General features: G+C 50.8%; 3 protein-coding genes across 9 annotated transcripts in view; 2 read left to right on the plus strand and 1 right to left on the minus strand.

Annotated features, from left to right (window-relative positions):
• Window positions 1-13861, minus strand: part of IFT122 (intraflagellar transport 122) — a 30842-nt gene extending 16981 nt beyond the window's left edge. For both annotated transcript variants that reach the window (XM_071550163.1, XM_071550162.1), the window contains exons 1-15: window positions 13791-13861; window positions 13156-13222; window positions 12020-12104; window positions 11199-11277; window positions 10351-10427; window positions 9869-9935; window positions 8945-9091; window positions 7312-7387; window positions 6597-6788; window positions 5763-5901; window positions 4954-5156; window positions 4338-4475; window positions 3466-3630; window positions 2439-2636; window positions 1227-1367 (exon numbers count right to left, since the gene is read on the minus strand). In XM_071550163.1, coding sequence (XP_071406264.1) covers window positions 1227-1367; window positions 2439-2636; window positions 3466-3630; window positions 4338-4475; window positions 4954-5156; window positions 5763-5901; window positions 6597-6788; window positions 7312-7387; window positions 8945-9091; window positions 9869-9935; window positions 10351-10427; window positions 11199-11277; window positions 12020-12104; window positions 13156-13222; window positions 13791-13831 — 1815 coding nt within the window. In that variant the 5' untranslated portion in view covers window positions 13832-13861. The remainder of the gene's footprint in view (window positions 1-1226; window positions 1368-2438; window positions 2637-3465; window positions 3631-4337; window positions 4476-4953; window positions 5157-5762; window positions 5902-6596; window positions 6789-7311; window positions 7388-8944; window positions 9092-9868; window positions 9936-10350; window positions 10428-11198; window positions 11278-12019; window positions 12105-13155; window positions 13223-13790) is intronic.
• Window positions 13862-13958: 97 nt separating this feature from the next.
• Window positions 13959-18312, plus strand: MBD4 (methyl-CpG binding domain 4, DNA glycosylase). Of its 6 annotated transcripts, XM_071550168.1 has the most exons (8): window positions 13959-14017; window positions 14523-14675; window positions 14840-15654; window positions 15999-16073; window positions 16376-16510; window positions 16719-16868; window positions 17884-17987; window positions 18127-18312. In XM_071550168.1, exons 1-8 carry the CDS (start codon window positions 13983-13985, stop codon window positions 18202-18204), a joined length of 1545 nt encoding a protein of 514 aa, XP_071406269.1. In that variant the 5' UTR covers window positions 13959-13982; the 3' UTR covers window positions 18205-18312. The 6 variants fall into 6 exon arrangements, 4 of the variants coding, with proteins under 4 accessions (XP_071406269.1, XP_071406272.1, XP_071406271.1 ...); XR_011697300.1 differs by lacking the exons at window positions 17884-17987; window positions 18127-18312 and adding an exon at window positions 17449-17841 and having other exon boundaries at window positions 16719-17416; XR_011697299.1 differs by lacking the exons at window positions 17884-17987; window positions 18127-18312 and adding an exon at window positions 17816-17832 and having other exon boundaries at window positions 16719-17782.
• Window positions 18313-18980: 668 nt separating this feature from the next.
• RPL32 (ribosomal protein L32) lies at window positions 18981-20811 on the plus strand. Its single transcript, XM_071550174.1, has 4 exons — window positions 18981-19066; window positions 19528-19628; window positions 19852-20033; window positions 20638-20811. Exons 2-4 carry the CDS (start codon window positions 19533-19535, stop codon window positions 20765-20767), a joined length of 408 nt encoding a protein of 135 aa, XP_071406275.1. The 5' UTR covers window positions 18981-19066; window positions 19528-19532; the 3' UTR covers window positions 20768-20811.
• Window positions 20812-21167: the final 356 nt, after the last annotated feature.

Genomic DNA, 21167 nt, shown 5'->3' on the forward strand with positions numbered 1-21167 from the left:
ACTACTGGTGTTTAAACCACTCTGAAAATCCAGCATGAAAGGAGCTCAGAGAGAGGAAAGGAAGGAAGAAGACGATAGAAGAACTGCAAGACAGTGTAATATCTTTGCAAATGGAGATAAATGTGCCACCCAAAGTGTCAAGTGGCAAAGTCACATGCGAGTTGCAGCAGCTCAGCACTTGTTCCTGACATGCACCACAAACCAGAAATTTAACTCTTTGGGCTGCACGTTCAAGGCTTCCAACCAAACTAATGCTTAAGAGGGCACAGAATATTCTGCTTACACCGGATTGGTCTGGGAATTATGAGAGCCTTGAATGTCAAGAAGCTGCTTTTGTTCAAATTAATCCGCTCTAATTCTAAGAGGGCACTACTTTAAAATTCCAAGGAGGCACTGAAAACTTCTTTTTAAGACTATCTATTTGCATAAAGCCATCCATGAAACTGGAATTATTCTGATGCCTACACTTAAGGAAAAAAAAATAAAGTATTTAATTTCCTTTTAAAAAAATCTGTTACTATAAGATGCCTACCATTACAGCCCATTCCTGGTGTATTTTTAGAATGTTTTGTCTTTCATACAATATTCATGACACTGAACTCAGTTTGCCCTCTCTTATTTGAGAAGAGGTGGTGAAAGAAAATAGAGAATATTTTATGCCATATAAAACTCAGTTCTTCAGTTATGCCCGTTGATGGACCACTCCCCAAAGCAAGGCATGCCAGGCAGAGAAGGACTGAAGTGATGCCATCCCACTGCCTTCATGGAACGTTAATGGGTAGATAATAAAGAATAGGAAATCTCTGAACATATACTGAGGTTATATTAAATATTTAGGGGGGAGAAAAAGGCACAGGGCATGGTGGGGGGACAAAGCCAGCGGAGCGTCCTCTGCTGCCACCCGGTGGGCACTGCTGAAAGGCTTCTGGTTCTGCTTCCCTAAACTCATTAACAGATATTCCAGCTGAAACCATTTCCTTTGCATCAAGCACTTTGATCTAAACACGGCATTTATCTAGAAAGATACATTAGATTTCAGTTTAAAACCCCATCTCAACATCCTGTGTATAAAACAAACCCATTTGTTTGTTTGTGGAACAAGCAAGACAGTAGCCCAGGAACACCACCTGCATTCCAGTCATAAAACATACACTATATACACACAGATATAAATATCTAAGTGTAAAAAACAAGCTTTCTACTAAATGAGCAAGTAACTGCTGTACCTTTTTAGCAGTTTCAAACTCCAGCCCTTCCAAGGCTTCCATGGCCAGCTCTCTCCAGTCAGCATCAGTCACTCCTAAACATGCAATTTGATAGGCTTCTTTAAACATTTTTCGTTCCAGATACTGATACATGGGTGCAGACTGAGGATTGCCACGGAAAAAACATGTGTTAGAAAGCACAATACTGGGATATATTAGTGAAATTCTCTACATCCACTGGGAAAAAACAAAGATATATTCTATTCACAACCATTACAAGCTGCCCACAGAATAAACATCTGGGTTTTGTATACACACAGAACAACATTCTGGGTGATTATTAGCACCTCTTTAGACAAGCTGGTTTAATTACATTTCAGACTCATCCTTGTTGAAATCTTCAGTTCCTTGCATATTAGAAAGTAGTTAAGAACGTGAATTCTTCTGGGCATTGGACATGTGGAATGTCATGTACACTGAGCTTTTTTGATACTATGGAAGCAGAACAAAGGAGGAGCAGAGTATTGTCAAAGGCCAAGAGCACACAAAGTGGCACCACTGCCCTGGGATGTGCCCCTGGAAACATCTGGACACTCAGGAAGAGGCTCCATGGGGAAGTGACCCTTCTGCACGAGCCCTGATGACAGAGCTGTTCTACCAAGACTGTGACTATGAAGCCCAAAAGACACTCAGGTCCTCAAGGACCTGCTCCAAAAGGAACTGAAGGGGGGCACTGCCAACTGCTGCAGGGTGACACACATGGATGGCAATCCCTGGATTTGGAATATAACAACTACACGTGTACTATACATTCAGACTAAAATATACAGTTTAAATATTGCCTAAACACATCCAGATGAAGAAACAGTATGCCAGTATTTGATGTACTTATAAGAAAAATTAAATTACAACTGGAGAAAAGTTACATAGAGAGAATACAGTGAACACACTAAAGGAGGTAAGGCCTGCACTCTGTTAGATTATGTGCCTTTGCAAGTAGAAAGGGAGAATCAGAAACAACAACCACCAACAGCAAAGAGGATATTAGCTTAATTAATGCCAAAGAAACAAAAATAAAATAGATCACACAATATAACAAATAATGATGCAGAAAGTGTGAACTGCAATCATTTTAGTAATGGAATACAAGTAAATCTCAGAAAAGCTTCTTCACTTGTTAAACATTCATGTTTATGAGATATAAAGCAACACTTAATGAGATTAAAGGATTACCTGAGGAACTTCAACAGCTGACATAGAGAAAACATGAAGGCAGAAGATCTTGGAGCCATTGTAACCCACAACAAAGCCTTGCAGTTTTTGCTGGTGAACAGGGAAGTTACTGGCTTTGATATTGAGGTATCCCCCTCCAGAAAAGCAAAGCATATCCTCACACTGAGTATTCCAGGCCACGCTGTTAGCATTGGGCTCCTAATGAGCAAAACAACTCAGGATTACAACAGATGCAATCACATCTTTCCTAAGAAATAGCCTCCTTCAGCTGGAATGTTTGAACTAATACAGCCTGGCATGTACAAACACACACTGATTATTTCCATTTTTAATATCTTAAAGCCTAGCATATTCCTGAACAGATTCACAGGGACGTATTTTACATTTTAATACACAACTGTAATTGTCTTGCCTTTGATGTGGATTTACTAATGATCTCTCTTCAAATTGTAGAACATAAACCCAAATTCCTCGATAATACACTGTTGGTTAACACAATTAATCAATCATTTCTCTGCCCATTACACAAAGGAAGTTACAGACCCTCTGTTTGCAGCACTCCATACTTGCTACCCAGTGTGCTCTGAAAACGTTTAAGCAACATTAATGAGTGCCTGCTAAACTGCCAGTGAAGGGAGCATTATCATGATTCCTTTTATAGCCTAGGAATACATGACAAAGATGTTTAGACTTTAATTCTGTTCATATGAATGATAAAACCGAAATGCTCATTAACTGTAATGCTTCAGAGAGAAACAAGAGAGCTCTAAATTAAACTGAAAAGGTCATGTCTCAGTGCTTTTTATACAGCTGTAGTTCACATACATCTCCTGTCTTCTCATTCCTTCTCTACTGCCTCTGAAAGGGTGGGTTTGATCACAGCTAAGTCCTACAAAATGTGATTAATGGCTTAAATGACAGTTACGTGAATATCCTCACAGCAACACTTTTGGGACGTTCCGTGCTTCAAATTATTCCTGCTCTCCTGCTCCACCTTTCAAAAACCCCCACAACGTTTAGTTTTCACCTGAAACAACAGCTCTTTGGTGTGGATGTCGTAGACGAGGCAGGTGTCGTTCTCGTCCACCACGGCCAGCTTGCTGCGGGACGCGCTCATGTCGAGGCAGCGCACGGCCGTGGGCTGCTTCAGCAGCACGATCGCCAGCGCGTTATCCACGAAGATCTTCAGGATCTGCACGGGGGAAGCACAGTCACTCCACGCAGTTCTGTCCCTAAAGCTACAAACAGTGTAACAGGTACAAACCTCGGTGCACAGTGTGCAATCACAAGTTTTTTCAAAGACAAACTGTGTGCTAAGATTAAGGAAATGCTTCCAGTCTGAGGTCTTTTGAGCAGACTGTCTGCCCCAGCATGCTGTAGGCTGTGAGCCTCTACAAGCAAATCAGATGCTACACACTCTGGACTCGTAATGTTACACTAATTAAACAATTATACAGGAATATATAACAGATACAGAAGACACACAGGACCTCAACTTCCTCTCTATCACCTCAGGGCTCCAGTTTGACATTTCCAGCTGCCACCTGGAGTGTGAAACACACAGCACTTTCACCTCAAGAACACCCTCACCCTCACAAGTGGCCACCAGGAGACACGTGCACAGCCCTCCCACCCCATAAAGGCACATTTGCTCTCAGTTCACCAAGAATTCATCTTTTGTCCATTGTTCCAGCAACAGATTTCAGACAAAATTAAACATATTTGTACAAATTTTACTGTCAGAGAATATGAGACAGAAGTAATTAAGTTTTAATCCCAAGATCAGACTGTCAAAATTCTAGATTGTAAAAGAGCCTGCTGCTCCCAGTGTCTGCCCCCAGGAGCACAGAACAGGCTTTATGTGCAGTGAAAAGACACATACCAGACAAGGTATGTTACCTGACCATTCTTTAGGCCAACTAAGAGGCCTTCTCTTCCTGGGGGTCCTCCAATTACTTTGATGTAACGAATAAGAGACTCCATCAACCACTCTCGTTCTTTAACACCACTAAATGAGAGGCACTGCAATCTCTTCTCCTAAGGACACAGTAAGATATGAAACACAGCATGGAGGTGAAGATGAAATCTGTGTCTGATGTGGTACATTTATATCTATACTAGCAGATGTGCCTACTTCTACATATTAAAATCACAAAATCAAATAGTGTAACAGGGTGAATTCTTTTAAAGTTTTCCAATGCTATGAACAAACAAACACTTCCAACCCTTTTCTGTTAGTTCCCTCCCACCAGAAAAGTTCCCCTGGATTCTGTGCTAATTTATCAAATTCACTACAGAGACAGTTTTACTGAACCAGAGGCACCTGAGCTGTGCCACAGCAACTGCCCACTGGCATGTCAGTGCTGCACAGCAGAGCAGAGCAGAGCCCAGCCCAGCCCAGCCTTGGAAAAGCTGTAACAGATCCCAAAGGACAGTCATGTCCTGCCAGCCACTGGGACAGTTGAGTTCAACTCTGCACACACCCCAGGACGACTTCAGCTTTTAAGGCACATACCTGGCATAAAATAATGTGATCTGAACACACCACCAGCAAGTTACATTCAAATTTCTTTACAATCTTTTTCTTCACCCGATAGCACATATCTGCAGAGTCATTCGAGTACAACTCGTAAATCAGGATCTTCTCTGGCATCTGGATGGCTAATCTGTTTTTGTAGATTGCAATTTTCTTCACAAGCTCTCTGCCTTTTATTCTAACTAGAAAGAAAAACACCAAAACAACACAGTATAAGCTGATACAAAACTAACAGACACAAACCCCAGAAAGCTGACTAATACATTAAAACTGAATCTCTCTAAAGCACCTCTAGCATTCAAAGCACATTCCTGCTTAGATATGTTTGTTGTTCTGCATCTATGTAATCTACTATCTCCATCATAGTTTATCACCCTCTATGATTTGCCAACAGCACATTCTGGAGCAGTACTTTGATTCCTTGCCATAAAAAGCCAGCAGGTATGAAGAAACAAAATCAGCAGAAACTCTTGAGACTACAAGTAAGGAAGAAAAAGTTAAATATGATGTATAGTAATTTTAACTCATTTTCAGAGATTAAATCTTATCTTCAGAGCCCCTGTTCCTCCCAGTGCCTTCTCCAATCCCCACATCTTTCATTAAGGTTGTCAGTGCTGAGTCTCCACACTCCAAGTTCACACTCACCTCCTGCACACTGTGCTCAGCAGTCTGACCACCAAAGTAGCAACGGTCTGCCAGGTACATGCAGAGTATGTTCCAAGTGTTCTGATGGATATTAATTAAAACCCAAAACAAACTGAGTGAAGGGTTAGCCTGCCTGGAATTACCTTTTTGTTCTGTGATGAGGTGCTGGACAATCACATCAGTCATGCTGTCCCTGTAGGCATAGCGATCCTTATAGAGGCCGTGCACAGTGCTGAAAATCAGCTGGTAGAAGGAGATTGTTCCATCCTGGCATCCTACTGCCTGACCACAGCAAGAGAGTAATTTCAGTTAACTGGCACATGCAGGTGAGAATTGGCAAAGTGTGTGGCATTGATATGAACACCATGTCCCTTTTCATGCAGAGTGTATGGATGGATCCCAGTTACAGCCAACCTACACTTAACCACAGTAAAAACCATAAGGTGGAATGAGGACTGGTCTCATCAGAGACCACCATGCTGGGTGGGGGGCTTAGGTTTATTTGGTTGGGGTTTTGGTTATGTTTCTGGGGTGAGTGGGAGGTGTTTGTTTGTTCATTTTAAACTTCACTTTGATTCTCTTCTCACTTGTACAGGACTCAAGACTGCAGCATTTCAGGTTGACAGCTGCCCTGTAGGCATTTTCTTCCCATCAGAGAACTAGATTTGGTCAATTCAGAAGTTATTAGCTGGCATTTCAATTCTTTTCCCCTTCTCTTTTTTAAATCAAAATGCAGTGAATGCCTTACCATTTGAGAGCAGGTGTTGTGTTCCTTACATCCTTTTTACAACCCAGGTTTTACTTCTGCAGGATATTTGTAATTCCAGTGGCAGTTCTAGAACCTCCCCAGACACTGCTCAGGTTCTGCTGCCTCGGCAAGAATGTCTAAACTAAGCAACTGAATTTGAAATGTACGGTCTTACCTCAGGGGACAAATTCCCAATGAAAATGTCAGAGCAATGTCCCCACTCACTCACCACGTAGCTGGAGTCTGGTTTGACTCTGCAGGCCCACACCCAGCTGCTCTGCTCCCCCACGGTGCCCAGGCGCACGCCGTCCTTGGTGAACAGGGACACCTGCCTGTCTGAGCCTCCCAGCAGGAGGTACTCTCCTTTAGTGAAGTAGCTGACACAGCAGGGATCAAAACCCAGCTCTCTGTCCTTCCCAATCTACAAGGGAAAAGAAAAGAAAAAGTATCAAAAACACTAACAAAAGGATTGTTTCATATTTTCTGAAGGCAGCAAGTGCCATCACTGATACCATTTGTCTCATCTATGCACAGCTTTTCAATACCCAGAACTACTGGCTATATTAAGATTTCCAAAGGCAGTTGTAAAATATGTCAAAGAAACCCTCCAGTCCCAAAACAGTCTGCTCAGAATGCAACAACTCACAAAACCCATTTAAACGCTGAAAAAAGTACAAAGATGTTCTCTACAGACCAGTGAACCACATCACAGAAGTCAGCAAAGTTGTAAGGGCTTTAACACAAGAACTGCAAGACAGCATCTGAGCTGCCATGGGAGAAACAAGGGCTGAAGGAGAAATGGTTAAAAAACTCTGAACTCATAAAAGGCCAGGAAAACAGAAGACATTTAATGTAACTAATAAAGTAACAGTATACAAACACTTTGGCTGTAGGACACAAAGCAGACTCAGAAATACACTTGAATAAACTCTCTTCTGACATACCTGTTTGCCACTTAGGTGGTAAAAGGAAAGTTTCTGACCCCAGTCTGCCACAGCTAAAATGTCATTGCGATCATCTCTACCAAAAAAAAGCAGTAATTTGACAGCAATTTATTATTACATTTCTTACAGCGACAGAACCAAGTAGTAGGACAGCAGAATTTATGTCATGCTACTTGTTAAAGGTCACAAACTAAAAGGACAGTGATACCCCTTGCAGCTGAAAACTGTGGAAGACAACTTGGGGCACAAAAGCAAACCCAGTCTCCTCTAGAGGAGTAAGGCAAAGCTTGAGGGATGAGGGAGATGGTAGCCTGAATGTTCTGCTGCACATAATGCCTCTAGCCAAGCAATCACACAAAAAACCTAATAACAAGCCAAGTGTTAGCAAGCCCCCTTTCTCTGGCCAGTGCATGACACTCACACCTGGAGTAGCACACACCAATCTCATGAGGAACAGCCTGGCAGAACAAACTAAGGCTGTGCAGGTAACTATTAATCTAGAACTTCCTAACTTTGGAATATCTGAGGTTGCACCATGCACAGTACTCTGCCCTTAGTCCTTCCTGTAAAGTACTATTCTAGGTAGTAGAATGTTCCTTTGAAGTTTCACTTACGAGTTGAAAGGGGCCTCCTGCTCCTTGTGGTCCTCCCCTGGCTGACTGTCCTACCTACTGCTAGATTTGGATTCCAGTACTGGGATCTCCTCTAAACAGCTGTGAACTGACTCCTCCTCTTCATCTGCCCTACTCCAAAAATGCTGCCACCTACTGCAATAGGAATTGCTTGTTCACATATCTGGGAGAATATTTCCTCTGAACTGAAGTGAAAAAAACATTCCACTCTCTCCCCCAATCCAAACAAAACCCATCACCCTATCCAGCAAAAAAACACCAACCAAAATCCGTAAAAAAGAAAAATAAATGTTTCTGGAGATCTGGTGATGCTGCATGTCGAATCCTGGAGTCAGCTTTGGGCCCCTCCCTGCAAGAAGGGCATTGAGAGTCTGGAGTGTGTCCAGGGAAGGGAGTGGAGCTGGGAAGGGGCTGGAGCAGCAGCTGAGGGAGCTGGGGGGGCTCAGCCTGGAGAAAAGGAGGCTCGGGGGCACCTTCTGGCTCTGCAATCCCTGCCAGGAGGGGGGAGCTGGGACAGGGGTCGGGCTGTGCCCCAGGGCACAGGGACAGGAGGAGAGGGCACGGCCTCAGGCTGGGCCAGGGCAGGGGCAGGGGGGATATTGGAAAATTTCTTCCCTGAAAAGATGGTCAGGAATTGGCACAGCTGCCCAGGGCAGGGGTGGAGTCCCCATCCCTGAAGTGATTTGAGAGCCATGTGGGGACATGTGTTAGTGGTGGCCTTGGCAGTGCAGAGGGAATGGTTGGACTCCATGACCTCAGAAGGCTTTTCCAAGCTAAACAATCCCACTTGTCTACAATCTAAGTGGAACTTGTTCCCGGTTTCTCCATTCAATTACAGACTGGCAGCAAAGCCAACACCCCAATATACAATCACTTAAAAAAGGTAAATGCACATGGCATTAACCTGCTTCAGCAGGGCTACAAGTCAGGATTTTCTGCAATTAATGCACCAAGGATTATCAATTCAGCATGAAAAAAAATGGGAGAATGAAATTATTTACCTGGAGGGATTCCAACAAATTGACCATATTGGAGAGGAAGAACCTCCTGGACGTTCTATTTTCACTTTCTCATCCCCATTTTTGTTCCTTATGCTGACAATGCCATTGAACATCCCCAGGGCAAGGTACTGGCCATCATTTGTCCAGCTGGGAAAACACACACACACTGAAGAGTAAACCACTACAAACAAGCAGCAGGAAGGTAGGAGAGTACAACACACACAGGGATGGTAGATTCAAATATATTTCTAAGAGGGAGTTCTGAGAGGTAGCCAGTAAACCTACAGTTTGTTTATGCATCTGAATCCACATTTATGGCAACAGCATGCACTACACTGAGAACATTTTATCACATGCACAGGAAAAGAAATAAATTAAAGCTATCATCTGCTAGCAACATTTGTACCATGTGCTAAGCTACAGATCCATTTTGGGGATGGCAGTGTTGGCAGCACACCAGAATGCCTTAAAAGCCACAATCAGAACATGATCAGACAGAACTGCCTGGTGTGGGACAGAGGGGGCCTGGGGTCTCATCTAGTCTCTACTGCAGTCAGATGGATGACTTCAATTAATGAACTCTTGCCTCAGGTTGCTCACAACAGTAATATGTCCTTTAAATGACAACACCAACAGCACAGAGGATGAACAGCTCTATAAACAAAACTAGCAATTGTTTTCCCTCTTAATTTCATTGTTATTTCACAAGATGGATAAATAGAAAGAACCTGAGACACTTGCTCAGGACCAGAACAGCTCTCCCAAGCTTTCAGATGAACTTGGTTATAAACAGAACCAAAGAAAAACAAAACATTTCACTACTGAAAAGGAAGGGAGTAGAATTTATTTTTCGGCTTGCATCTTATTTGGAATGGTTTGTACTGAAACTAACTTAGATGACTTAAGGTAATCCTTAAAACTTACCTACAGCAGGTGATCTTGCAGCTCGTTTTATGTTTAGAGACTGACTTCTGTTCAGGAGACCACAAGCCTTGATGAAAACAAGAAGCCAATGACAAATAAGCATGAGCCAGAGCTCACACTGGACACTGATACTGTCAGAGAACTCAGTTTGGACTCTAAAGGCACCAAAATCTTGTCCACTGCTAGAAGGACATTTTAATATATATTATTTCTTAGTAAATGTGAAAAAAATCCATCTAAATAACAGAGGTTGTCTCTGCAAAAAATTCCAGTGACAGAGCATCATGTTTCATCCTGTGGCCCCTCCCTACACTGTCCTTTCCTACTGAGTTTAAGTGATTTAAACCAGTGTCCAATGTCACTGAACCTCAGGCAGCTTTCTGTCACATCATACAGAGCTGTACCTATTTGTGGCTGGCTTAGCTATCCAACTGTAATGGAATTCACTGGCTCAATGGAAAAGTTGAAGGGAGAGGACATACCAAAATCCCCAGAGGAGCAGGATGCCAGCTGATGAGTGAGAGGATTGTATGAAATGCACTGGATGGAGTCATTATGCCTGGAACAAAGTTACAATCAGATCTCAATAAGTCATTCTTCAATGGCCCTTTTCTGACTTTCAGCAAGATTGCTGAAAGCTCTACCAGATGCCAAAATAATTGGATTGGTTTATAGCACATCAAGTTAATCTGCTATTACTGTAAAGTAAATCAGTAATAAACCTTACAAAATTGTCTCCAAGTGGCAGGACTCACTGCATTTCACCAAGATTAGCTAAAACTGTACAGCAATGGTGGTTTGTGAAATATGCCTAAAGGTTGTATCCAAATTCTGAACCAAGTGTGCTCCTGCAGGCCCCGTGCAGTGACCAGCCCGTGACAAACGTGCAGGCAGAAACACAGAGTGGAGGTGCCACGCTGGGCTGATACAAACATGGGCTGATACAAACATGGAGCCAGAAGATTGAATTGCACCAAAAGCACCAAATCCATCTTTAACTTGATCTTTGAACCAGAATTATGTTTTTTTATATACAACAGTCACAGTGTTTCATTTTATTCTGACCTATTCTGACTTTCCCCAGTTCTCTGCCAGACCTTTAAACTCAGAGATTTATTTTGACTCCCCACCCTCTTTTATGCCCTTAATTGCTTTTCTGCCTTGTTCAGATACTTCAACTGTTCTTCTCCTCCTCCCTCCCCTACCACCCCAGGCATTTTCTCTGACCTTCACGAACCTTCTCCCAAGTCTAACAGCTCGTGCTCTTTGAGAGCAGCAGAGCAGAATCAAAACTGGCTTTTGAGGCACAGAACTGAATGGCATCACTTACGTGTACTTCAGAATTCCTTCTAACTTTGAAGTCCAAATTATCACACTTTTATCAGCAGAGCCAGATGCAAAACGCTTGCCTAGGAATGGGAGATCATTTAAATCCCACATGTACAAAAATCACTTCCACTCCAAATCCTCAATCAAAGACAGAGCAGTAAGTTCATGAACCCGACAAGGCTCAAGCAGTAAAGGGGCTGACACGGAGTGCCTGGATGTGCCGTCCCTTCCCCAGCCACAGCAGCTCCAGTGGCTGTTCTGCACCACTCCCACAGCCCAACCCTCCAGTGGGGCCAGCCCCAAGCTGCAGATCATGGGAACAGGGACAAGGAAAAGCTGTACACTGTCACAGCAACACCCATCACTCGAACAGCAGCAGCTGCAAGAAGCCACCTGAGCACAGAGTGAGTCCCACAGAATGAGAGCTGGAGATCGTGACAGAAGTGGGGGCAGAGGGGATGTCTGCACTGAGCAGATACCATGAGAAGGATCAGGAAAATCCAGGATAAAAGAACTATGGGAATAAAACTGAGGCAGGTGAGTAGTAGGAAGAGGGATCTCTGGGGCAAACCCTTTCCTCACAGTACCCATGAATATACACTTCACCAGTGCTGAACTGAAGTCAAAGGAGCAGTGGGCCCACAGCTCTTGGATCCACAGGGGGTGTTAGAGGCAGCACCAAAACTTCCATCAAATAACAGCCCCCAGAACTCTCACACTGTGACCAAAACAGTGCCCAGTTCTCCATTTTCAATGGGCAATAACAAATGGGAGAGGTGCACTGCACAAACCAGACTAAGAAAGCCCCAAAGTGACATTTACCATCTTTGGCATAAGCCACACAGTACACGGTGTCCTTATGTCCTTTCAAAGGCTGAATTAGGGTTCCATCAGAAGTGTCATATACCTGTTTAAATGGGGAGAAACAAACAAACAAACAAACACACAAACAGAAGAACTTATACAAAAAATCTTCCAGTGAATCACAGAACCACAGACTGGTTTGGATGGAAAGGGACCTTAAAGCTCATCCAGTCCCACCCCCTGCCATGGGCAGGGACACTTTCCACTAGACCAGGTTGCTCCAAGCCCTGTCCAACCTGGCCCTGAACACTTCCAGGGTGAGGACTGGGATTTAAAATTACTGAGGGACTGTAGATTATGGACTTTGTTTTGTGCCTGCTTTTTTCACAGCATACCCTTCATACAAGACAAAATGTTTTCAAGCACAGAAGCAGCTTTCTATAACATGATACTTCTTGAGAGGAAAGAAGAATCAGTACTAAAAAATTACACATACAAAAGAAAACTCCCACCAGCTCCTTTGGCAGCTTCTTTTACATCTTACTGGGTTTGTATCTTTTATCTTTTACATCTTGTTGTTAAACATCTTTCTCTGAATTAGATGTTTAAACATAATAAATTCCTGGAAAGGAGCATCACTAAATGCACCATTTGAGCACTGAGAATAACTCCTGCTGTCCTGCAGTGCTGAACTGCAGCTCTGTGACCCCTCCCTGCAGCTCCAACACCTGTCCCATCCGAAAGCTGGTCCAGGGACCCACCAAGAGCTCGAGCTAAAGATTCCAACAGTACCAGGACACAGTTTGAGTCTGACCCTTCTCACAGAGATTTCAATGAAACTTGCCCCAGCACTCCGTGCTCTGTGCCAGGCCTGGGGCAGGCTCGTGGATTTCAAACTCTGAGTGAGGCACGAGAGAATGAGATGACGCAAATAACTTAAATCTCATTACTTTCAGAAATGGAGCTTAAAATTCGGTAAGAAACATTAAAAAGCTTCCTATCACTTTGGAGCTCGCCTGCATTAATATGTATGTAGCTGCGAGGCTGGGCTGGTAGAGATAAGAGGATTTCAGATAGGTTATATTCATAAGTTAATGTGGGAGAAATCACATTCTCCCAGCTGCAAAGGAGGGCGGACAGGAAGGCTTCCCCACCAGCAGCCTGTTGCCAGCAGCGATTATCAGCTGGGTCCCGTCCGGCTTGAACGCGAGGTCGTAAATTCTGAGGGAAACAAACCAAAAACCCCGTATTGGAAGGAGGCAGAAAACACATTTCGTGAGCGCCAGAGGTGCCAGCCGAGACCGGCGAGGGCACGGTGGGGTGGGTCTGGGTTCCGAGAACCTGCCCGGGGGCTCAGAGCTGTCCCGGGGGCTGTCCCGGGGACTCAGGGCTGACCCTGCCCGCTCACCCCTGTCCCGGGGGCTCAGGGCTGCTCCGGGGGGCTCAGCGCTGACCCTGCCCGCTCAGGGCTGCTCCGGGGGCTCACCCCCGTCCCGGAGGCTCACCCTGCTCCGGGAGCTCAGGGCTGTCCCAGGGGCTCACCCCTGTCCCAGGGGGCTTAGCTCTGTCCCGGGGGGCTCCCCCTGCTCCGGGAGCTCAGGGCTGTCCCGAGGGCTCGGGCCTGTCCCGGGGTCTCACCCTGCCCCGGGGGGCTCAGGGCTGTTCCGGGGGCTCAGGGATGTCCCGGGGGGCTCACCCCTGTCCCAGGGGGCTTAGCTCTGTCCCGGGGGCTCCGCCGTGTCCCGGGGGCTCGCCCTGCCCCGGGGGCTCCCCCTGTCCCGGGGCTCACCCGTGCTCGGCCCGGTCCCGCCAGGTGAGCGCGGCTCTCATGGCCCTGCCCGGGGGCCGCTCCGCGCCGCTGCCACGGCAACGCGCATGCGCACAGGCCCCGGCGCCGCCGCCGCTGCAGGGCGCGCTCCCCCCGCCAGGGGGCGCTGCCGGCGAACGGGCCGCGGGGAGTCACGTGACGGGGGCGCGGGACATGGTGGCGGGAACGGCGGGAATGGCGGGGCCGGGGTTTGTCAGCGGGGCGGGAGCGGCGGGGCCGGGACTGGTCAGCGGGGCCGGGGTTTGTCAGCGGGGCGGGAGCGGCGGGGCCGGGACTGGTCAGCGGGGCCGGGGTTTGTCAGCGGGGCGGGAGCGGCGGGGCCGGGACTGGTCAGCGGGGCCGGGACTGGTCAGCGGGGCGGGAGCGGCGGGGCCGGGACTGGGCAGCGGGGCCGGGGTTTGTCAGCGGGGCGGGAGCGGCGGGGCCGGGACTGGTCAGCGGGGCCGGGGTTTGTCAGCGGGGCGGGAGCGGCGGGGCGGGCGCGGGGCCGGTCGGTATCTGCGGGGCCGGAACTGGTCAGGGGGCGGGCCCGGGAGCGTCGGGGCCGGGGTTTGTCAGCGGGGCGGGAGCGGCGGGGCGGGCTCGGGGCCGGTCGGTAACGGCGGGGCCGGGGTTTGTCACCGGGCGGGTTCGGGCCGCCCCGCCGCCCCCCGCAGCAGGAGCTCACCCGGGCTCCCTTCCCTCCCCCGGCAGGCCCCGGGCCGGCAGCGGGGCCGCGGCGGCGGAGGCAGAGGCGGAGTCCGGGCCCGGTGCCGGTGCCGGTGCCGTGCCCCGCGGGTGGCAGCGCCTGAGCACCCGCCGGCGGACGGGCAGGACCGCTGGGAGGATCGACGTGTGCTTTGTCAGGTGAGGCCGGGCTCGCAGCGCTGTGTGCCCTTCCTGGGCCACAGGAACCTGCCCTGGTAACTCTGCCTCTGCTTTGGGGTTTTTAACGTACCATAACAATTTTTTCAGCAAAGAGCAAGAGAATGTAGAAGCCATCACTAATTTACTTTCCTTTCCTACCACAGCCCTGAAGGGAAGAAGCTGAGGTCGAAACGAGCCCTTGTGGAGTATCTTCAGAGGACTGGGCAGACAACACTGAAAGCAGCAGATTTTGATTTCACAGCTCCTGGGGGAAGCAAACGCTCCAGTCCGAGGGGATGCAGCACAAGAGCTGCGAGGACTGACCTGGAGGAGGAGGATTGTCACAGCCAAGTGCAGGAGCTCTGGGCACAGAATGGTTCCACGGCTGGAATTCAGGACAGCCACACTGGGAATGGACACCTGGAAGATGCCACCTCCACTTTGGAAAGCACATGTTTGGTCATGGAAAGCACAAACACGGAGGAGGGTTTGAAAACCAGAAGAAAGGGGGCAGGTGGGAAAAGTGTTCGGAGGAGAAAACCTGAGAAGAGCTCGGAAAGGAGGAACCACAGTGACCCCCCGAGCAAGAGGCAGAGAAGGACACGGGGCACAGAGTGTGTTCAGAACAGGAGGCTCTGCAGACAGACAGACACGGGTGGGTCTGGCAGGCAGGGCGTGGGTGATGCCAGTTCTGAGCCTGTGGCTGCAGGGACAGCTCTGCCAGGACAGCCCAGGGCACGGGCAGGCACACGGCTGAGGGCAGTGGCTGCTGGCTCACAGAGGGACCTGGAGCACCTGCCAGAGGACAGGCCTGTGGGGACAGGCTGCAGTGACACACCTGAGGAGAAATCCCACGGACTGGAGGCAGGGAAAGAGCCACATCGGGGGCATCTGGGCAGGCAGGATGGTAAATCCAACACCGAGGTGGATGCTGAGCCGGGGGACAGGATGAGCTGCACAGCTGGCACAGCAGCACCAGGTACATCTGTGTGTGTGTGTGTGAGCAGAGTGCTCTGCCAGGGGCTCTCCTGACTCTTTGAGGCAGGTGTTCTGTTCTGGGTTGAGCTGCTCTGGCATCCAAATCGGTCTCATTTCTTTATCTGACAGTGTTTAATTTAATTCAGGTTTAGTCACACCTGGAACTAACTGTTCCAAGCTATGGAGCTGTATGACACCTGAAGGGGATCCAGGGCATGTTTTTGTTCTGAGCACAGCGAAAATTTCTTCTGTTTCCATCACAGCATAAAGTGGAAATTGTGTGTGAAACACGACAGCAAAATACTTGGCTATTCTTTCTAGTGCTGAAGTTTTATTTCTTTACAGAAGAGTCAGTCCCACGAACACAAGTGGAGAGAAGGAAAACAAGTCCGTATTTTTCCAATAAATACAGCAAAGAAGGTATTGTATTCTTTAGGGAAATAGACTTTTTATGGGGAAGGGGATAATATGACTCAGGATGAAGTGATGTTCTGGAAAATTCCTTGCAGTTTGAGGCTGCAGCCTTGGCTCTGGCAGCTGTGCCGGAGGGGACAGAGTCCCCTGCAGCCCTGGAAAGGCTGTGTGGGAACTGCCATGGCTCCATTCTCGTGCAGTGCCCCCACAAAGTTCAGTCTGCTTCAAAGGTCTTAATTTTTTTTCAATTAAATAGGTAAATCCATCCTTTCCTGTCCAATAAATGTTCCTGTGTTGCCCTTGTACAGCCCCCAGCCAACCCAGAAGGAAGGCCCTCAGAAAATGGACCCCTCCACGTTCTCCTTTCAATCTGGTCCAAGAAACACTTTTCCATGATCCATGGAAGCTTCTCATTGCCACCATATTTCTCAATAAAACCTCAGGTAAGCAGAGTAGCAGGAGCTGGTGGTGTGTGAGTGTTGGGGGTATTGCAGGGATGGCATTAATGAAAGAATTGGTGCATATTAACTCATGTCAGTGCTAAACGATCTTTAGTTGGTAACTCTTGCCTTGGAAAAGCTCACTTAAGAAAGCACATGAATAGTGCAGAATTCCTGGCCCAGCCCTCTGCTCACAGGCGTCTTTCACCAGGGAAAATGGCAATTCCAGTGCTCTGGGAGTTCCTGAAGAAGTACCCTTCTCCTGAGGTAGCCAGGGCTGCAGACTGGAGGGAGATGTCAGAGCTGCTCAAACCTCTTGGCCTCTATGAACTCAGAGCCAAAACCATCATCAGGTTCTCAGGTGGGTTTTCCAGATACCTGGAATGGCCTTGGTTATCCTGGCAAAAGGCAAACAGCTCCTATCCAGATGCTGCTCCGTGGCTTCTCCTCTGACAGTTTTCTGGGCTGGTGGGTTATTTTGGGCATTATTTGGGCTCTGTTAGTGTCGAGCTGCTGATCCCAGTGGGAACTGGGAGGGAGGTGCCAGCCAGGGTGAGTCCTGCAGGAGCAGGGGAGACCCGAGTACCTGCAGCACAGCTGGTTCTGCTCAGGGTTGCTCTGGTGACCTGCAGAAGGCCCTTCCAGCAGGGATCTCTCCATGATTTTAGTATTTTCTATGGTCAGAACCTGCAGAGAAATACTTTGTTCTGAGGAGAGAGAGGTGATTGAAACTCGCCCATGGTGATTTCTTGAAAAAGTGCTTAAGATGTACCTGTGGGGATTCATGGCCTGCGTTCACCAGGAAACACCTAAACCTTGAGGTTTTCATTTACACTGTGCCAAAGTGGAGCCTGGTCCCACTGGCAGAAGAGGAGGGCTGTGCCCAGGGTGTCCTGTGCCCCTGGGCAGGTGAGGGTGCCCAGGGCTGTGCCCCTGGGCAGGTGAGGGTGCCCGAGGGCTGTGCCCTGCCCACAGGTGAGGGTGCCCGAGGGCTGTGCCCCTGGGCAGGTGAGGGTGCCCGGGTGCTGTGCCCCTGGGCAGGTGAGGGTGCCCGGGTGCTGTGCCCCTGGGCAGGTGAGGGTGCCCGGGTGCTGTGCCCTGCCCACAGGTGAGGGTGCCCGGGGGCTGTGCCCTGCCCACAGGTGAGGGTGCCCGAGGGCTGTGCCCCTGGGCAGGTGAGGGTGCCCGGGTGCTGTGCCCTGCCCACAGGTGAGGGTGCCCGGGGCTGTGCCCCTGGGCAGGTGAGGGTGCCCGAGGGCTGTGCCCTGCCCACAGGTGAGGGTGCCCGAGGGCTGTGCCCCTGGGCAGGTGAGGGTGCCCGGGGGCTGTGCCCTGCCCACAGGTGAGGGTGCCCGAGGGCTGTGCCCTGCCCACAGGTGAGTACCTGAGCAAGCGCTGGCGGTACCCGATCGAGCTGCACGGCATCGGCAAGTACGGCAACGACTCCTACAGGATCTTCTGCGTCAACGAGTGGAAGGAGGTGGGTGGAGCGGCAGGGGCAGCGCCCTCGACGGGGCTGGGCTGTGCCCCCCACCCCGCGGGGTGAGGAAACGAAAACCAGCAGTGCTGGAGCGATCGGGTGTTCTGAGAGCTGTTCTGGAACCTTCCCTGCGTTGCAGGTGCAGCCGCAGGACCGCAAGCTGAACGTGTACCACGCGTGGCTGTGGGAGAACCGGGAGCGGCTGAGCCTCGGCTGAGCCCCTTCGCCTGCCCCGTCCTGGGGGGAATATCCGCGTTGTCCTGGCTCAGGACAGCGTGGCACTGATGTCTGATCTCTGTGTTTTTAATAAAGGTGTCTGTGTGCAGTGCGGGCCGTGCCTGCGGTGGCGGGAGCGGACACCGGAGCGTGTGCGGGGACCGGGAACAGATCGGAGCCCCCGATCCCGGGGCCAGAGGGGCTGAGCGGGGCTGTGGCTGTGCCGGCCCTGCCTTTGCTGTTCCCAGGTCGGGCAGCAGCACCGCACTCGCCCCCGCCCTGGGGACCCGGCACGGAGCTCTGGCCGGGATCGGGACACGGACCGGGACAGGGAAGGGGACGCGGAGCGGGCCCGCCGCCCCGCCAGGGGCGCCCGCCCTCCCGGCGCTGGGCGGAAGCAGCGCCGAGCCCTGCCCGGTGGAAGTGGCGTCCCCAGGTCCTGGCAGGCTCGTACCCGCCGCGTGGTTCAAGGCGGCGGGCGGGCAGCACCGACCCGCGCTTTGGGGCGCTCTCTCCGGACAGAGCGTGCCCGGTGCCCGCTCGCGGTGCGCTCCGGACCCCGCCGGTGCCCGCCCCGCTCCGCCTGTGCCGGACCGGCCCATCCCATCAGGACCTGCCCATCCCAGCAGGCCCTGCCCATCCCAGCAGGACCTGCCCATCCCAGCAGGACCTGCCCATCCCATCAGGCCCTGCCCATCCCAGCAGGACCTGCCCATCCCAGCAGGACCTGCCCATCCCATCAGGCCCTGCCCATCCCAGCAGGCCCTGCCCATCCCAGCAGGCCCTGCCCATCCCAGCAGGCCCTGCGCGCGCAGCTCCTCCTTCTCTCGGCGGGGCCCGCGGCGGACGCGCCATCGCCACCGGTGAGTCCCATCCCGTGCCATCCGCGCCCATCCTGTCCCATCCGCGCCCATCCTGTCCCATCCGCGCCCATCCCCACCCCGGAGTGCCATCCGCGCCCATCCCCACTGGGGAGGCCCATCTCGGGCCGGGCTGTGCCTGCCGGGGCGGGCCCCGGGCCCCGGGCCCCGGTCGCGGAGGGCGGTGCGGCCTTTGGGCCGGGGCCGGCGGTTCCTCGGTCGCCGCTGTGCGGGGCAGTCCCGGCCCGGCGGGGGCGGCACCTCCCAGGATCGCATCTGGAGAGCTCGCAGTGCTCTGCCAGCTTCGGAGGCGGGAGGCAGAGCCACGGCAGACCGAGACCCATTCCCTCGCCGGCCCGGCGTGGCCCGCGGGGGAAGACAGGTCTGCGACACTTGATGCTCGCGTGGCCGCCGCTCACCCCCCTGTGTCCCGAACCCCCGGTTAACCCCGCCGTGTCCCGCAGCCGCCATGCCCGCCCTCCGGCCTCTCGTGAAACCCAAGATCGTCAAGAAGAGGACCAAGAAGTTCATTCGGCACCAGTCCGACCGCTATGTCAAGATCAAGGTGAGCAGTCGCTGCGGGTTTCCGAGCCGGTGTGCGGGGCGGGCGCCGGGGCCGCGCAGGGCCGGCCTGTGCGGGGCGGTGTGGCTGGAGCCGCTGCCTCGGGGCACCGCGTTCTGCCCTCGGGGCACCGCGTTCTGCCCTCGGGGCACCGTGTTCTGCCCTCGGAGGGCCGGGCTGGGGCCAGGCTGGTCTCGTTCCCTAACTGAGCTCTGCGGTTCCGCAGCGCAACTGGCGCAAACCGAGGGGCATCGACAACAGAGTGCGCCGGCGCTTCAAGGGGCAGATCCTGATGCCCAACATCGGCTATGGCAGCAACAAGAAGACGAAGCACATGCTGCCCACGGGCTTCAGAAAGTTCCTGGTCCACAACGTCAAAGAGCTGGAAGTGCTGATGATGAGCAACAAGTGAGTGTGTGAGGCCTGTGCACTCCCACCTGGGAGAGGTGGAGCTGTGCGGGGACAGGAGGGAGGTTATTGCTTTCAAGAGCACAGATGCTATCGTGCTTTCCTCATTGCTGCTGGTGTGGGGGCAGAGAGGGCTCTTTGGGCTAGAAAACTCATACCCTTGGTAAAAATATACATAATAGTGGCAGACAGGGCTGTGATACGTCACTGGTGACTGTGGTCAGAACTGGGGCTCTGGGTCAGACCAGGACTGAGTCTGTTTCAGTTTTTGCTTTCACTACAAAGCAATAAAAGCAGTAGTTGACGCCATTAACAACTACCTGGGACTCAGTAATTCGCTAGAGGGGCTGAGCTGTTCTGGAGGGGAGCTCCTGCTTCAGGCCAGACAAATCAGGTTCAGCTCCCGTGCACTGATGGCCCTGTGCTCAGCTGGGTCCGAGCCGGGCCAGCAGGAGGCTCTGCAGGGCTTTGCTGTGTGGGACAGAACCAGAGCTTTGCCTTGGGATGGCTCTGCAGGGCTTTGCTCTGGGACAGAACCAGAGAGTTCTGCCTTGGCTCTCAGCTGTGCTGGAGCTGAGCCTGATGCACTGTTTGTCTCTGACAGGTCGTACTGTGCAGAGATTGCTCACAACGTGTCCTCCAAGAACAGGAAGGTGATCGTGGAGAGAGCAGCACAGCTGGCCATCAAGATCACCAACCCCAACGCCAGACTGCGCAGCGAGGAGAACGAGTAACCACTGCCTGCAGCCCAGTTGTATTTAATAAAGCGTCGTTCCAACTCGGGTGCTGTTTTGCATGGGCAGAGCAGGGGCAGCAACAGTCCTGGCCCAGCTGTCCGGGGGCACTCACACAGTGAGGTGCTGTGTCATGGTGATGGTCAGTGAACTGGGGGCAGGCATTTTCCCAAGTGTATTTTATTTTTTTATACCATTAAGGCAATAGCTGTCCTTTCACACAGCACTGTAAATACTTTTCACATCAACCACTCTGTCAAAAGAGGAGCAAAGGAAGCCTAGGGCAGCAGTTCCATGGCTGCAGCCACCATGCATCGTAGTGGCCCTGTTCTCTAGCTGGCTGTTAAAATTGTCCCTTAAAGCATTTTCTCCTGCAATAAGCAGGATTTGAGCACAGTAG

The sequence above is a fragment of the Pithys albifrons genome, chromosome 3 (assembly GCF_047495875.1).
Source record: "Pithys albifrons albifrons isolate INPA30051 chromosome 3, PitAlb_v1, whole genome shotgun sequence".
Taxonomy (NCBI): domain Eukaryota; kingdom Metazoa; phylum Chordata; class Aves; order Passeriformes; family Thamnophilidae; genus Pithys; species Pithys albifrons.

What these genes read in the sequence shown, in the direction of transcription:
- MBD4 (XM_071550168.1), top strand. Translation starts at nt 13,983, where the DNA reads ATGGTGGCGGGAACGGCGGGAATGGCGGGGCCGGG. An exon ending in ATTTCTCAATAAAACCTCAG is followed by an intron (nt 16,511 to 16,718) that starts GTAAGCAGAGTA and finishes GTCTTTCACCAG; the next exon opens with GGAAAATGGCAATTCCAGTG. An exon ending in GCGTCAACGAGTGGAAGGAG is followed by an intron (nt 17,988 to 18,126) that starts GTGGGTGGAGCG and finishes CCTGCGTTGCAG; the next exon opens with GTGCAGCCGCAGGACCGCAA.
- RPL32 (XM_071550174.1), top strand. Translation starts at nt 19,533, where the DNA reads ATGCCCGCCCTCCGGCCTCTCGTGAAACCCAAGATCGTCAAGAAGAGG. An exon ending in ACCGCTATGTCAAGATCAAG is followed by an intron (nt 19,629 to 19,851) that starts GTGAGCAGTCGC and finishes GCGGTTCCGCAG; the next exon opens with CGCAACTGGCGCAAACCGAG. An exon ending in GTGCTGATGATGAGCAACAA is followed by an intron (nt 20,034 to 20,637) that starts GTGAGTGTGTGA and finishes TGTCTCTGACAG; the next exon opens with GTCGTACTGTGCAGAGATTG.